At 47.3% G+C, this 14,178-nt stretch overlaps 1 protein-coding gene across 1 annotated transcript in view; it reads right to left on the bottom strand.

Moving 5' to 3' along the window:
* pacrg (PARK2 co-regulated) overlaps window positions 1-14,178 on the bottom strand; it is a 106,272-nt gene that overhangs the window by 79,251 nt on the left and 12,843 nt on the right. Inside the window, exon 2 of the mRNA XM_036542981.1 lies at window positions 5,003-5,137. Within this exon, the coding sequence (XP_036398874.1) occupies window positions 5,003-5,137 (135 nt within the window). The remainder of the gene's footprint in view (window positions 1-5,002; window positions 5,138-14,178) is intronic.

The raw sequence follows: 14,178 nt of genomic DNA, 5'->3' as shown, positions 1-14,178 counted from the left end.
GACTGGGCCAAAGGAAAAAAAAACCAAAGGGAGGAAAAAAAACAGGCATGGCAGATTAAATTGGATTTCTTTTTCTTTTTTTATTTTAAATTAGGCTTAAGTGCATGTGTGGGGTAGTTTTTCTTCTTTTTTTAATAACAAAAGCACGATAACAGCATTAGTGTCTGGAATGAATCGAATCATTTCCAAACCAATTAACCTTCGACAGAGAGGATGAGTGGATGGGAGGGCGAGGGGGAGAACGACGGAGATAGCGATTGAGAAGAGAGGAAAAAGCAGCCTGGAGCAAACTTCTCTCCTGCAGGCGGCAGAGTGAGTAGCATGTGCCCAGCCAGTAATGGGAGGATGGGTCCTGGCTAGGTAAAGGATATTGAGATTCCACTAAACTGTTCCCCTTATTAACACACACACACACACACACACATTTTCATTCGTCCGGGGGTGATAGTGGGGGGTCAGCGCTGTTAGCTCCTCTGCCTCTCCATGCTGGAATGGGACAGGCTCACAGCTGCGACTGGTCCATTTAGTTAATTAAAGGTTCCATTTGGAGTCAGAGCCCGCTGGCGCTGCGAATGCCAATCAATATATCTCTGGCTTATATGGGGCAGGGTGACAGCGCCATGGTGCATTCAGGAGCAAGATTTGTGGTACTGGAGGGATATTCACCCCCTGTTTTCTCTTCTCTCTCCCTACCTCCCCTCACCCCCCCCACCCTCCCTCCCCTCCTTCTTACTCCCTGTAAATCTCTCACAGTCTCAGAAAGTCCAGTTTTGACTTGCGCTCCGCTGAGAGAGAATGCCTGTTTGTGTGCTCCACCATCTGCGAGGCCCAGCAGCTGCAGAGAGCTGAGCTCACCCAGGCGCGGGGACCCCCCCCCCCCCCTCCTCCCAAACACCAAATTACATTCTGCCTTTGTGTCCTGTCTTGGAAATTTATCACCCCCCCCCCCACCCCCAACCCTGTCTAACCCTGTTTTTCTGGAGTTGAAAATTGTATTTTTTGTTTGCGCTCCACAGAGTATGGGACTGTGTGCCTCTGAGACGGCATCACATTCAGAAGTGACCCATTGTTCAAGGGTCCAAGAATCCTGACTTGATATTCAATTCGCTTTCTCCGCGAGCTGCTCCAGATCTGTTTTTTCATCCATCTTGGACCTCAGCTCACAACAAAGATGAATGTGCGCTATTTATTCAGCCCTGACCAAGGAACACATAAACACTAAGAGAACAGGGTCTGTTTTAATTACACTTTTTAAGCGCATCCAATTAACTCCCAACCACTCTCAGTTTCTATCACCCTCCCTCTCTTTCTCTCTTTCCCCTCTTTTTAGTGTCTCTCCCTCTCTCTCTGGATTTGCGACAGGGCTTTGATCCAATAAAGCTACCTTGCTCTCCAACATCCAACAAATCTACCTCTGTTCCAGCACTCTCATTTTCCAAAGGCTGGCAACAACAGCAGGGCGCTGCGGTGTGTCCCGTATAAAGCGTGGAGGGAGGGCTGAGGCGGTTTGTGCGATCTCTGTCGTCACAGCCGCAGCACAAGGCCGCCAAGCCCTCTTCACAGCTTCCTCTACACAGGCACCCCCCTCGAGGGGCGCGGGCATTGATGTTGAGCCGCTGTTGTTTTGTACGCCTCTTTTTTTTTTTTCAAAATAATGTCAGAAGTTCTCTATTTATACCTCCCTGCTCCCTTTAACCTTTTTCAGAAGCCCAGGGGCGTTTTTCAGATTCTCCTCTCGTTTCCTTTCTTCCCTTTGACAACACCCCCCCCCCCCCCTCTCCTTTTACCCTCCAACCTCCTTCCCCCCAGAGTGCAAAGTTCCCTGCTAGTGGGTGCACATGGTTAACTCCACTTTTAATCTGTCAGTTCATGCAGTGCCCACAGAGATTTGGCGTCACCCATCAAAGGATCTCACTCAAACATGGCAGGAGAGTATGAACTGAAAGTGCTGAAAGAGGAACTGTTTTTCTTTTTTGCTGTCGGAGAGATTGCAGACAGAGAGCGAGCGAGAGAGCAAGAGCCTGAATGGCAGCAGATTATGAATGACTTTCCCCAGTTAACACAGACTGATTAACCTTCACACCTGCAACCACTTCATGGTTCCTCAAGGGCCAGATGAAGCGGGAGGCAATGGAATCTCACAGCGCTTTTGTGCTTTAAAATGAACTGCTACATAAATCACTAGGGTCTGCTGCTGGCACCTCACCAGAGCATCAGGAACAGCGCTCCACCCAGCAAGAAGCAGATGAACGTATTAACTGCGCGCAAGACAGAAATTCACTGCATGGAAATCATCACAAAAGAATGGGCCGTTCCCAAAAACAAACTCTCTAGCATAGGGAATTCAAAAAAAAGAAAAAAACATTCTCATCCATTCTCCAGAGTTGATATGTTCATTTATCCGCTCTGTTTTTACTCCAACCACCTCAGAGACACACAGAAGGGCAATGGCAGAGAGTGAGGTATACAGCACACCCAGGATTAACTCTTAAGAAAAATGATGTATCTGGCTCGGCGATATAGCTGTCACAGAGAACCTCAGGCCCATACGGTATGGCACATTAAAATGGATACGGACAGCTGGGCTGTTAAAAAAAGAAGCTTCTCAATGTGGCGATGTCTGTGGCAACCCCCCCGCCCCACACACACCCACACACACACTCCACCCCGCCCTGACCACCACCACCACGACTGCCCCACGCAGCGAGTAATTCAATCATTGGGAGGAGATGGATAGCTGTCCCGAGGGGGCGCTTACACTCTCCATTTCCTAAAGCGCTTGATCAGATTAATTGATTGTCCCCGGCTGGCGTTTGGCAGGAACCAGGTTTGCATTGATATTCTTATAAAATGCTCTCATTCTGATTCCACTCCTGAAAAAGGATGGGGTGGAGGGGGGGGGGCAGGGGGGGGAGAGAAAAACAAATAAAGAGAAATAAGCCCCTACACGAGACACGCGCACCTGAAGGTCCGGAGGAGATGAAAGGAACGTAGGAACGGAAGAGCCTCCCAGGTTGACTGGCGGACTGGTGGGAGGGCTCACAGTTACCGCGTGCTCAGGGGGAAATCCCGCGGAACAGGAGGGGAAGGCGAGGCCTCATTCATTATTGCTGAGATACAACTGCCTGCCATTTAGCCTGATTGTTAGGCCCCTGCGGAGCCACTCTCACATGCAGGCCTGCACTCCAGCATCGCTTCTCCGCCACACTGTGCGCGAGCGCTCCTGCTCCCTTATCTGGAACATGCACATGTTCCTTATATGTGTCAGCCTCTACCTGTGTGTGCCTGCCTCCACAGCACAAACGCCTGGGCTTTCAGCCTTTTCACCACCGGAGGGAGAAATTACATTTCAGATGTGACCTTTTTTTACCCTTGACATTTATTCTGCTCTCTCTCTCAATCTCACACAATGCACACACACACACACACACACGCAGATACTCACACACACATAAATGCATATTCGCTTGCAGATACTCACACGCAGACACAGACTCACACACATAAACGTACAGGCAAATACACAAAAAGCATATACATACACACACACACACATGCACACATGTACACATGCACGCATGCACGCACACACACTCCCACACACACATATCAAGGCCAGCTGTTAGTTATTTCTTTACTATTTTTTAAAGGAATCTTTATGGAGAGCGCCATCCCGCTGTCCCGTTCGGGGATAGGAGGAGAGGGCTGGGAGGTGGGGAGGGGGCGGGACGCTGGAAGAAGCCTACAGCCACACACTGCTGCACCCTACTGCACAGAGAGAGGGATGACGAGGCAGACAGCGCGTCTCTGGAGCTGAGTCCCTGAACTTCTGAACCCTGGGCTGCACGGTGCTCTGTACTCTGCTGTGCTGTGTGCACACATAAACACACACTCTGCACATTCACTCAGCCAAAAGGAAATCAACACCATTTTTTTCCCTCCATTTCCTTTTTTGTAGCCTTTTTCTCAGAGATTGATCCTGAGCCACAATACTGAAGTTTTGCCCTGAGGGCAATGCAGTACAAACACGGTGCTACTCACATGCGCTCTCAAGTCACCGACAGAGCCAGGAGAAGGCTGATGGAAATCCACTTAGTCTTACTCTGTTTGCTCGACGATTGTACGACTGCTTTGCTCATTCATCCAGAAGGAAAAAAAGAAACGTAAAACGTTTCTGTCATACTCACAGACAAATGCATGAAGGCATGCAACCACACACACACGCGCATACACACACACACACAGGAGTAGGAATAAATATAAATAAAAAGGTGACCAGTCTAATGAAATCGGTGACACGCGAATAAATCGTTAAAGCGGCACCGGATATCACTGCTGTGATTTCACACACTGATTCCATAAAAGCACAAGCAGGCACGTATCTATTTTAAATTTTTGCATTTATAATTTAGAGCCATGCTTTCAAAATGTTCTCACCTGCATACGATGGGCGCTTCCCTAGGTTCTTTTGGACTCGCTTATGTTCAGAAGGCAGCAGATTTCTATGGCACAGACCTTGTGGTGGCATCCTGTTCTCGGTGGTGTAATGACCCCTGACTGATGGTCTGAGCTAATCCTGCTGCTGAGCTTGGCTATGAAGACGCCCTCATCCAAAACGCTCTGACTCTTCAGTCTACTGGCAAACTTGTTTTCAGGCACATTCCTTTGCAAAGGGTGTTTGCAAACAAATACCTCCTTTGCACACGTGCGTGCACGCACACACAAGCACGCAACTGTGAATGCATCAAGCAGGAACACCTTGTAAGCACACACTACCTAAATGGTTGGCTATGTCCAAAGGTCATGTCTAATCATTTTGAGACCATTTCAGCAATGCCCAAAAGAATATCATTAAAAAAATTACTGCCTAACAATAAGCTGAAAGCTGGGAATTTTAAAATACAGGACGGTCATGCATCCAATGCTACATCAGCACCAGCTGAAACTGCACTGTCTATCATAGACAGCCTCAAAGGCTGCGCTGGGCAGCAGGGGGCGGTACCTTCCAGGCGATTCGGTTGCCCTTGGTGTCATGTTCCAGAGCGATGGGGAAGTCTCCGCGCTCATAGAACTTGCGGAAGGCCGTGGGCTTGGCTGGTCTCTCCCGGAAAGCCCCCGCCACTGGTGGGCCCATGACCTGGAGAGAGAGAGAGGGGACACACAGTCACATGGAGGTGATAGGCCTTGGAGAGGAAGAGGAGAAGGAGGAGGAGGACCTCAGCTCAGTCAGAGACTCCCACTGCAATGAATGGATGCTGTGATTTGATATTCTGCGATATTCAAGTCTGCCTGCCGTGAGTTCTAATATCTGAGGTCTGGCACGGCCATTTACTGACTTCAGGCTTGGCAGAGCGGTTAGTGTTCCAATCACATTAGAAAGTAAATTAGAGGTTAGTAAATCTGGATTTACACTGCACAGCTATTTTCAGATTTACCTAAGTAAACTAAATGCCAGAATGTATACAGCAGTGTGTGAAATACCCCAGGGTCCCCCCTACCCATACCTGCCAACATTTAGGTTTCAAAATACGGGAGGTTTTTTCAACTGGGGGGGGGGGGTGGATAGTAAATAGATAAGTGAATAAATAATGGTATGTAGTGTGTGGATTGTGTGTGTAGATTGTGCTTCATAGACGATCTGGCAACTTGGGTAACGTCAGACAAACATACAAAACTTATGGATCCGTGTATGACAATTACTCATAATAAAGTTTGCTGTGTACATCTTTTCACCACAACTTTTGAATCATTGCAATGAAAATCAAATACATTATTTTGTGTTTATTTTTCATACAAATTGGGATGTAATGTCAGCCCTATGCTGGAGACAATGCAGAAATTTGCTGTGATTTCAAAACCGGATTACTCGACAATGCTTTGTCACACAGAGAAACAACTACTATCATCGGAAAGGTAAGTTCTGCTGTTTATTTTGATATGCTGTGAAGCGACAGTTGTGATTGTGAAATACATTGCGAAGCGATAGGGACTTCGTGACTTATTCAACTGAGAAGCGGGAGTGTGAAAATGGATGAAGAAATTAGTAAAGATATTACTTTGCAGAAGTTTGATCTGTCTTTATAACGTGATTACTTCGGTATGTACAAATATGTGACTAGCATCATTACAAAACTCCGGTTCCTCTCTTTCTTGTGATATGTGTTCAATATCTATGCAATGACGAGTTCATGAGTAATTCAAACAAGAGCAATGGGTGTGGAGATGGACGCAGAGCTGTATGCAGATTGTAACTAAGATTAAATTTGATGTAAATTCAAAACTATTTTTCTCGCCAACACTTCATCGCATAGACAAGCAACTAGCATCGCTAGCACTGAATACTTCGTAAGCAATTCAACCGAGAAGAAGGGATATGAATTTGGACGCAGGCTTTAAGGGTTAAAAAAGACATTTTTAGTGACAATTGCAAGTGACAAATAATGGTATAAAGATTTTTCCAGAGACGCCCCTTTTTGCTGTTGAGGCTTTCAGGGGGTCTCAAGTGTCAATCAATGGTTCTCTGACCCCCTGAGACCCCCCGTATTTTGCACCCTAGTGTACAGTATATGGCAGGAGGAAATATTTCAACCCACATCACATACAATTTCTCTATAAAGCTGGCACTGGCCACATATTCTTGGCCCAGGCCAAGGAGGACTCAGAAAGTTGAAGTTGTTACAGATTAATGAACAGGACCTTAGTAAAAGTAAGAACTTGAAGTCGGAAATGCCCAACTATAAATAGTTATAAGACGGAGGAGTTCCAAGTTTCAGTTTACAGCTCATTGATCTGTTCATAATGTACCGTGCAAGTGTGACTCTACCTCTTGACAGGATAGTAACATTTTGGGGGGTGTTGCTGGGGTGTGTGTGAAAGAGCGGATTCATTTGTCATCATTTTGTGTACTGTAAACTGTTAAAAGTTTTGTAAATGTGTTTACAATATTCTTTATTGTCTTTCCATTTATGGCATTAACAACAGACAGATCTCATTCCATAAGCTTCACTTCAAATGGGTGTAATTGAATTGTAATTGTCTAATTGCTTGAGCCTGGACCAGTTACTGGGTTAACAAGCCACACCTGCCTTAATTGGCACTAGTTAAACACAGATGTGTGGCTGAAGGAGGGAGACCTTTAGGCAGCTGATTTTGCTGTGACTGCTTTCAGACTAATTCTGGTTTGTGTGTGTGTGTATGTGTATGTGTGTATGTTTTATAAATTACTAGTTTTTTTAAACAATTACCATGTGTTCATTTTAATATTTGGTGGATCAGCCAGCAGTGTCACAGGGTGAAATCCAGTCCCACACTTCATACACTATAGCTTGGAAGAGTATCCTCACAGTGACATTGCTTCTGATTTATATAACTGTCCCCACTTTTCCGCAGGATGCACAGTGAGGGTTCTTGTGTGGGCTAGACTGAACTAAGCCCTGGCTATGGTCAAGTGAACTGTCTGTCTGTGTACATCACAAAAAGAGTCAGATGCAGTACAATAAAGGCCAATCAGGAACATATTGAAAATATGTTCCCGGATTATTTTAAATGGAAAACGGGTCTGTATGCATAATGGGTCATTCCTCATATTTCGCACCAGTAAAAAGAAAAAGGAAAACAGCAAACGGTTTTGAAAGCACCATGATATCACCAGCGCTTTACACAAGGCCACACCGGCCTTATGTAAAGCCATAGTCATCTCCATCCACGCACACATGACTGGAAGGCACCTCGTTGTTCTAAATCCTTGCACTACCGTCCGTGGAGACGCAATGTTATGCCACGGATTGTGTGACTTCACTCTTTCCGCGGTAATGAAAGGACGACTGCCTTTAAATCTGGATGACACATCAAACGGGCTGAAGGAAACGGGGGGGGCGCTTATTAAGATGCACCATGGGCCGAGCACGCAGAGCATCACTGATTCTGTTCAGAAAATCCGTAAATTGGCAGCAGTGTGGGTCAATATGCTGCTATTCCGCATCTGCGCTGCGCATCCCATATGGGCAGCTCACGGATGTTTACGCCGCTCGTATGTTCATTGGTATTTGATTGTATTGTCATACGCTGCACCTGTCTGGGGGGCCTAGGAAATGAACAAATAATTGACTGATTTGTGCTGTTTTTTTTTTTTTTTTCACAAAATAGTCCCATGTGGTAAAGTGTTACCAACCCCTGGGTGCAATCAACATGCAACTTTGACTTTGATTCATGATTAAATGCAAATGTTCCTTAATTTTAAACACAAACACATTTTATTAAAATTGATTTTTGGTACTTAAATACTGCAAATGTTGATGCAATCCATGTGTAATTACCACAACAGCCAAGCATTCATGTAGCAATGCCATCAGCGAAGGCAATGCTCATCAAATCAACAGCACAGCTAAATATTAACTGAGGTATGTGCCAGATTTCCAGTGACTTGAGATGTAGGTGAGAAATGCAAAAAAAAATTCAGATAAAGTGAAGGGAATGATTAAATGTGGATCAAAACAATTTGTGCCTTTTAATAACAGTGAATTCTACAGATTAGATTTTTTAACTGCTTACAGTTAACTTTCTTTTTTCGTAGGTTTTCCTTTTATGTAGCGTGTCTCATTTTTTATATTTTTACCTGAAAACCTGCACCTGACCCCCCACACAACAGAACACAAAAGGGGTCATTTTCCCATAAAATGCATTATACTTCTGTCTTCACATTGAAGAAAACTAAAAATACATCATCCATAATGTGTGCATACTTGTAACATCTATGAGGCAGCAGATGACAAAGGGGTATGAAAAGGGAAGGATGTGTTAGAAATGACAGCAGCTCCCGTAGCTGGGGTTGTCATGCAGGTGAGAGAGCCTGAGCCTGGCAGATTAGTGACACCACTGAGGCAACAGCACAAAGCCGCCCGGCCCAGGTAATACCGCGGTGGAGAAGCCGGAGCGGCTAAAAATAGCCCGCTGGAAAATGAACTCCAGACTGCACTGACTGGCCGAGCGATTTTATGGTCAGAAGTGATGACACGGCAGTCGATTCCTCCCCGCTCCGTACCCTCCGGCAGCCTCAAGCTCCTTTTAAAACTGTCATCGCCCCCCATGTTCACAACCGAAACTAATCTTTTTCTACCCACCCAAAAAAAAAAAAAAAAACAACATGACGGCGCGGCGTTGGCCTCTCCCTGCCACGCCGTTCCCGGGGGCTCTGTCTGAAACGGGAAGCGCGGCGCTCCGGGAGCATCTCTGTACACTTCCTGATGCGATCCGAAAGCTCATTTGAGACTCACAGCTCCCCCACCGGCCAAACGCTCAGTGTTATTAGAGACGTCAACGATGTATGATGCACATGTATTACAGCTCCGAGAGACGCACAAGGGCCGGATTACCTTGTGAGACCAGCTCTGAGGGGGACCACCAATTCTGCCTTTCTTCCTGTGTGCGTATTACAGAGACTGCAGAGCGCTGCTCTCCTCTCATTTCTCTCCCTGTCTAGCTTCTCTCTCTCTCTCTCTCTCTCTCTCTCTTTCCCCCTCCGTGCGAGACCCGAGCAACGCGAGCGGTAGTAATTGAAATGCTAATGATGGCGTGCTGGGCTGTGCAGTGCACTTCAACAGCGACCTGCCCCCCCCCCTCAGCCCCGCGCAGCAGCGCTGGTCACCAGTGCAGCCTTTGAGGCTGACAGCAATGGCTGCCCAGGAAGTGACAGGTCCTCGGCTATCAAAACGTGCATCGGCGAGCATTAACAGGGAGTCAGCGGTCAGGTCCCTGCTCTCAGCGGCCACCTCCCCTCCCCTCACCTCTCGCTCTCAGCTTACCCCCCCCCCCACCCTTTTCCCTCTTCTTGTGATTTCCTCACCAAAGAACCAATCTCCTCTGTGCGGGCGACCCTCCGCCAGCCCCCGGCCCCCTCATCACGCGGCCGTGCAGCGCACCCCGCGGAAAGCACCCCCCCCGGCCGGCGCGCTGGCCTGTCATCCCAGCCGTTTTGCTCCCCCGAAACAAAGACGCGAGCGAGGGGCTGTCTGATTAGTATGGCGCATCTATGTGCTGCTGACATGGGGGCTGGGAAAGAGACAGGAGCTGTGGCTCATCAATTCAGGGGGTGAGTTCACCGTGGCGACGGTGCCACGCCGTGTAGGTGATCCATCAACCTGCCCAGGCAGGCTCGCTTTCTCCGCAGACGCCCCAAAACGTCTCGGGAAGCCAGTGATGGATGTTTGGTGAGGGGCCGTCAATTCACTGTCAGCTCAGGTGAAGCCTGCATTTTCATCTATTTTTTTTTTTTTTTGTCTCTCTCCCTCTCTTTTTTTTTTAATGTAAAATTTCATTTCGCGGCGTTTGGCGAGAATGAGTGTGTGGTGGCGCGGGGTTATATTGCATCACCTGTTTACCGAAGCGGGGGACGGGAACGGGGGAGGTGACCGCTGCTCGCACACTCTGTATTTTCCACTTTTGCGGTTGAGGAGTTATTGAAATTTACCGCGATGCAAAAGAGGCCTTCCCTTTCAGACACGAAGCAATGAGTCACACATGATGGCAGAGATAGAGGGAGCCTCTTCTGATAAGGTCAGGCTGCACATCACTGCTGCAGGAAGCAAAATTAGCTCTCTTTATTTATGGGGCAATTGCAGGTAACCTCTCACAACACGGCTCTGTAATGCACAATCCACGAAGACTTCCCCTCTCGATCCCCGAGTATTAATCTTGCGCTGAAAACACAGGGACCTTGCAACACAAACTGAAGCAAAAAGAAGGCCTGGCAGCGTTTGCCCCTCTTGCCTTGCAGATTATTTTCCTGCAAATGAACACGTCACATACTTTCACCTGAACCATATTCACTCCGGGAATTCATTAGAGCTGCACGGTGTAATTCCAGATACGCTTTCATATTGAAAGAAGAAATTCATGATTGAGCTGACTCATAATAACATATTCCCTTAGCCTGTATACACCTACAAACACCCCATGGGTCCTGACATCAATCAAAGTCAATCAAGAGCATTTTCAAGTTCTATTTTGCACCACATCATGCAGCATGAGATAAACAGTCATTAACTTTGGCTGGGTAGCATGGGTTTATTATTCATTTGTAAACGTTTCTCTTCAGAACATGCAACATGAAATTGACAGCAAGAAGCTTGAGTGCAGTCGAGTCTGCGCACACACTTTCTACAGCACAAAGGTGATTTGCAACTGTGCCACCTGTCATCTCAAAAAAAGATATATGTTTGAGGGAGAGATTGTTTGAAGTGGAAAAAGAAAACTTTAAAACGACAAGAGGCACTGTGGAGAACAAAGACAAATGGAGATGAAATGGGAGATAAATTCAATCATGGAAGCAGCAAAAAAAAAAAAAAGCAATTAAAGTCAACACAAGTGACACATGTCAAATCCGTCACTTGACTGCTGAATTACACGGTGTTAGGCTTTAGGGGTTCTGTTTTTGTTTCGTCGGTTTGTTAGTTTTGTACTGCGTTCTTCATTTTTTGCATTCATTTTGCGTACTGCAGTTTTTTTTTTACATTGCGTATGATTCATGATGGTGCAGATAAAGCTTCTTCGGGCATGAATCCAAAGCTTGGCCCATTAACCGAGGGCAGTCTCCTTGTCTGTTGTACACACTGGCTTTTTTTGCAGCGCATTACCTACAGCAAGTCTCCTTCTAGGGCTTAAATCACAAAGCACCAATTGTAGTCACTCCAAATGAATTGCATCATTGATGAGAGGGGCTATTGACTTCAAATTCATTCTTTAACCAAGTGGTAAACCAGTTTTTGAATGCTTACACACCCACACACACATACACACACACACACACACACACACACACACACACACACACATGCGCACATGCACACACTGTCATTCCTTTTTAATCTTGCATTGTACAAGGTGTCTGAAGCAGTCTGTTAGCCAGGTGAGCAGGGAGTTCATTGATCAGTGACTCACTTTAGTGGTGGTTAAAAATAAACCACCTTAAGCCTCTGCTAAATGGAACCGTGTCATTCCTAATGCACCTGCTCCGCTGAATCTCCACTACGCTCCTGAACACAGGGCCTTGGAGTGCAAAGCACGAACTGCGCCAGTGCTTATTTTTACTGCCCTAATCAGCGACGACACCTAAAGGCATTAAACACCACTCCTGCTATCAGCCTAATGACACACAAAAGTAAAATTGCACCCGAAGACTGGACTTTTATATCCAGAGATTTTGCCTGCCTCGTCCGTCGACTGAATGTCTCATTACTCTTTCTGCAAATGCGGGGAGGGTAAAACCAGACCTGAATTTAAGTTTTGTTGTCTTATTTTAAAATAAACAGACGAAACAGTCCATCCAGTCCTGGGCGTGTGGACAGCAGGAGCTCAAGAGGACGGCACTGACAGGCGCCCGCAGCACAGGCTGACAGAGTCCTTCAGCACGTTCCTCTAAGATGAACCCCATTAGCTCTCTCCGCCTCGGGGGACATGCTCTTTGAAGGTGTCACCCCCGTCCTCATCACCCGCTCCGGCCGGCAGTGTCTGCTCCGGGTGCGAGGGGAGGCATCAGCCCGGCGAGCGCTGGATGTGATGTGGCAGGCTGACAGCAGAGAGGCGAGGGGCTCGGCGCGGGTCCGCAGGGGGGGCCGCGCAGACAGGAGGAGGCCAGAGGCAACCATCGATTACAGGGAGGCCTCCTGCTTCTCGCCCCCCCCCCACCCCCCCACCCTGAGGATGCCACCTGCAGAAGGGTGGAGGAGTGAGGGAGCTTCTCTCTGAGGGACCTACTGTTATTACCACGTAAACTTGTGAGGAAGGTTTAAAAGCCCTTCCACCTGGCCAGCAAACATAGGCGGCGGTGACATGATACAGGGCCAATTTATGATTTATCAGGCAGGGGGTGTCTGTACAAGTGAAATATGGAGCGCACTGTCATCAGAGTACCCCAGGAATGCGGTAACACGAGCACACCCCTCCCATTTGTTGAAAAGTTTTTTTTTCTATACTTTATTCTCTCTATGGAAATTAGAGAGGCGGACAGAGCTTCTGTAGGGGGCGCTCTAGGGGGGGTTCTTCAACAGGGCAATGTTCTGCATTGTTGGAGGGCATGTGTGGCCTACTTCAGCACTCTCTCCACTAACACAGCTCGCAGGCAGGATAAGCGTGATAAAAGGTACACACACACATCTAAGATCTCATATATAACCAGTTCACCTTATTTGGCCCCTTGCATGCAGAACATTATGTACATTTTTCTTCCCTCATCAGTGTCAGAAGGAAACAGGGACTAGGGCTGAAGTGAAACTTAAATCCATCAGGAGAGATTGGTAGCAGCACTACGAATGTTATAAAGTATGACCTGGCTCAATGGGCTGTCTGATCTTGATGTTTATGCACATGGTCTTAGACAGTATCCCCACTGTTAATACCTTAACCTGCCTTTACACCACATCTGTTAAAATAATGTCCCCAGTGTTTTGGCATATGAGCAGAACACTGACAGGGTTTGTCTGTGCTGAGCAACCAGCCCGCCTGCATGATACACTCCTCACCAGCCACTTCCCCCAGTGGCAGGAAAACCAGGTCAGCCACGCTGGCTTCCCACAGAGATAATTCCTCGGATCATAGACAAGTATTGGGATTAGCCGAAAGTGCGTCTCTAAAAATCCGAAAGAAAAAAAAAATAAATAAAAATTTCTCCCAGACGCTCCGAATGCAAGCCGCACTCCCCGTCTTAAACGGCCTCAGAGGCACCGCGTCAGCGAGGGGCACACACAACCAGGCACACACACACACATCGCCCTTTTGTCTTCCCCCTCCTTTCCGGGGCGCTGATTTACTCGCGCCCTGACACGCGTGGTGCCGTCAGAGTCCTTCCGTTTCCTCCCGTGTGGAGCTTACTCCGCCCTCTCCTCTGCCACGGCGCAGGTGCACGCGGCTAACGCGTGCCCCGCGGAGCTGTCACTTCATCTCCAATCCCCATCAGCGGGCATAACTCACGTTCTGCCGAGATTTAGCACCCCCCCTTTTTTTCTGTTTCTGTATTCAGAGGCTGTTAGGCTGAGAAAATGATTCAGAGTCCCATCCTGCGGTTTCATGGTCTGTATTCTGCTCTTAAAATCCACAGTAGGTGTTGTCCTTCCTCACTGTGAGGCGCTTTGATATCTCTGCAAGGTGATTTAGGAACACGAGTCATCATTTCTATTATCACTTTTA

The sequence above is a fragment of the Megalops cyprinoides genome, chromosome 12 (genome assembly GCF_013368585.1).
Source record: "Megalops cyprinoides isolate fMegCyp1 chromosome 12, fMegCyp1.pri, whole genome shotgun sequence".
NCBI classification, from domain to species: Eukaryota; Metazoa; Chordata; class Actinopteri; order Elopiformes; family Megalopidae; genus Megalops; species Megalops cyprinoides.
This window is presented reverse-complemented; position numbering and strand designations above follow the sequence as displayed.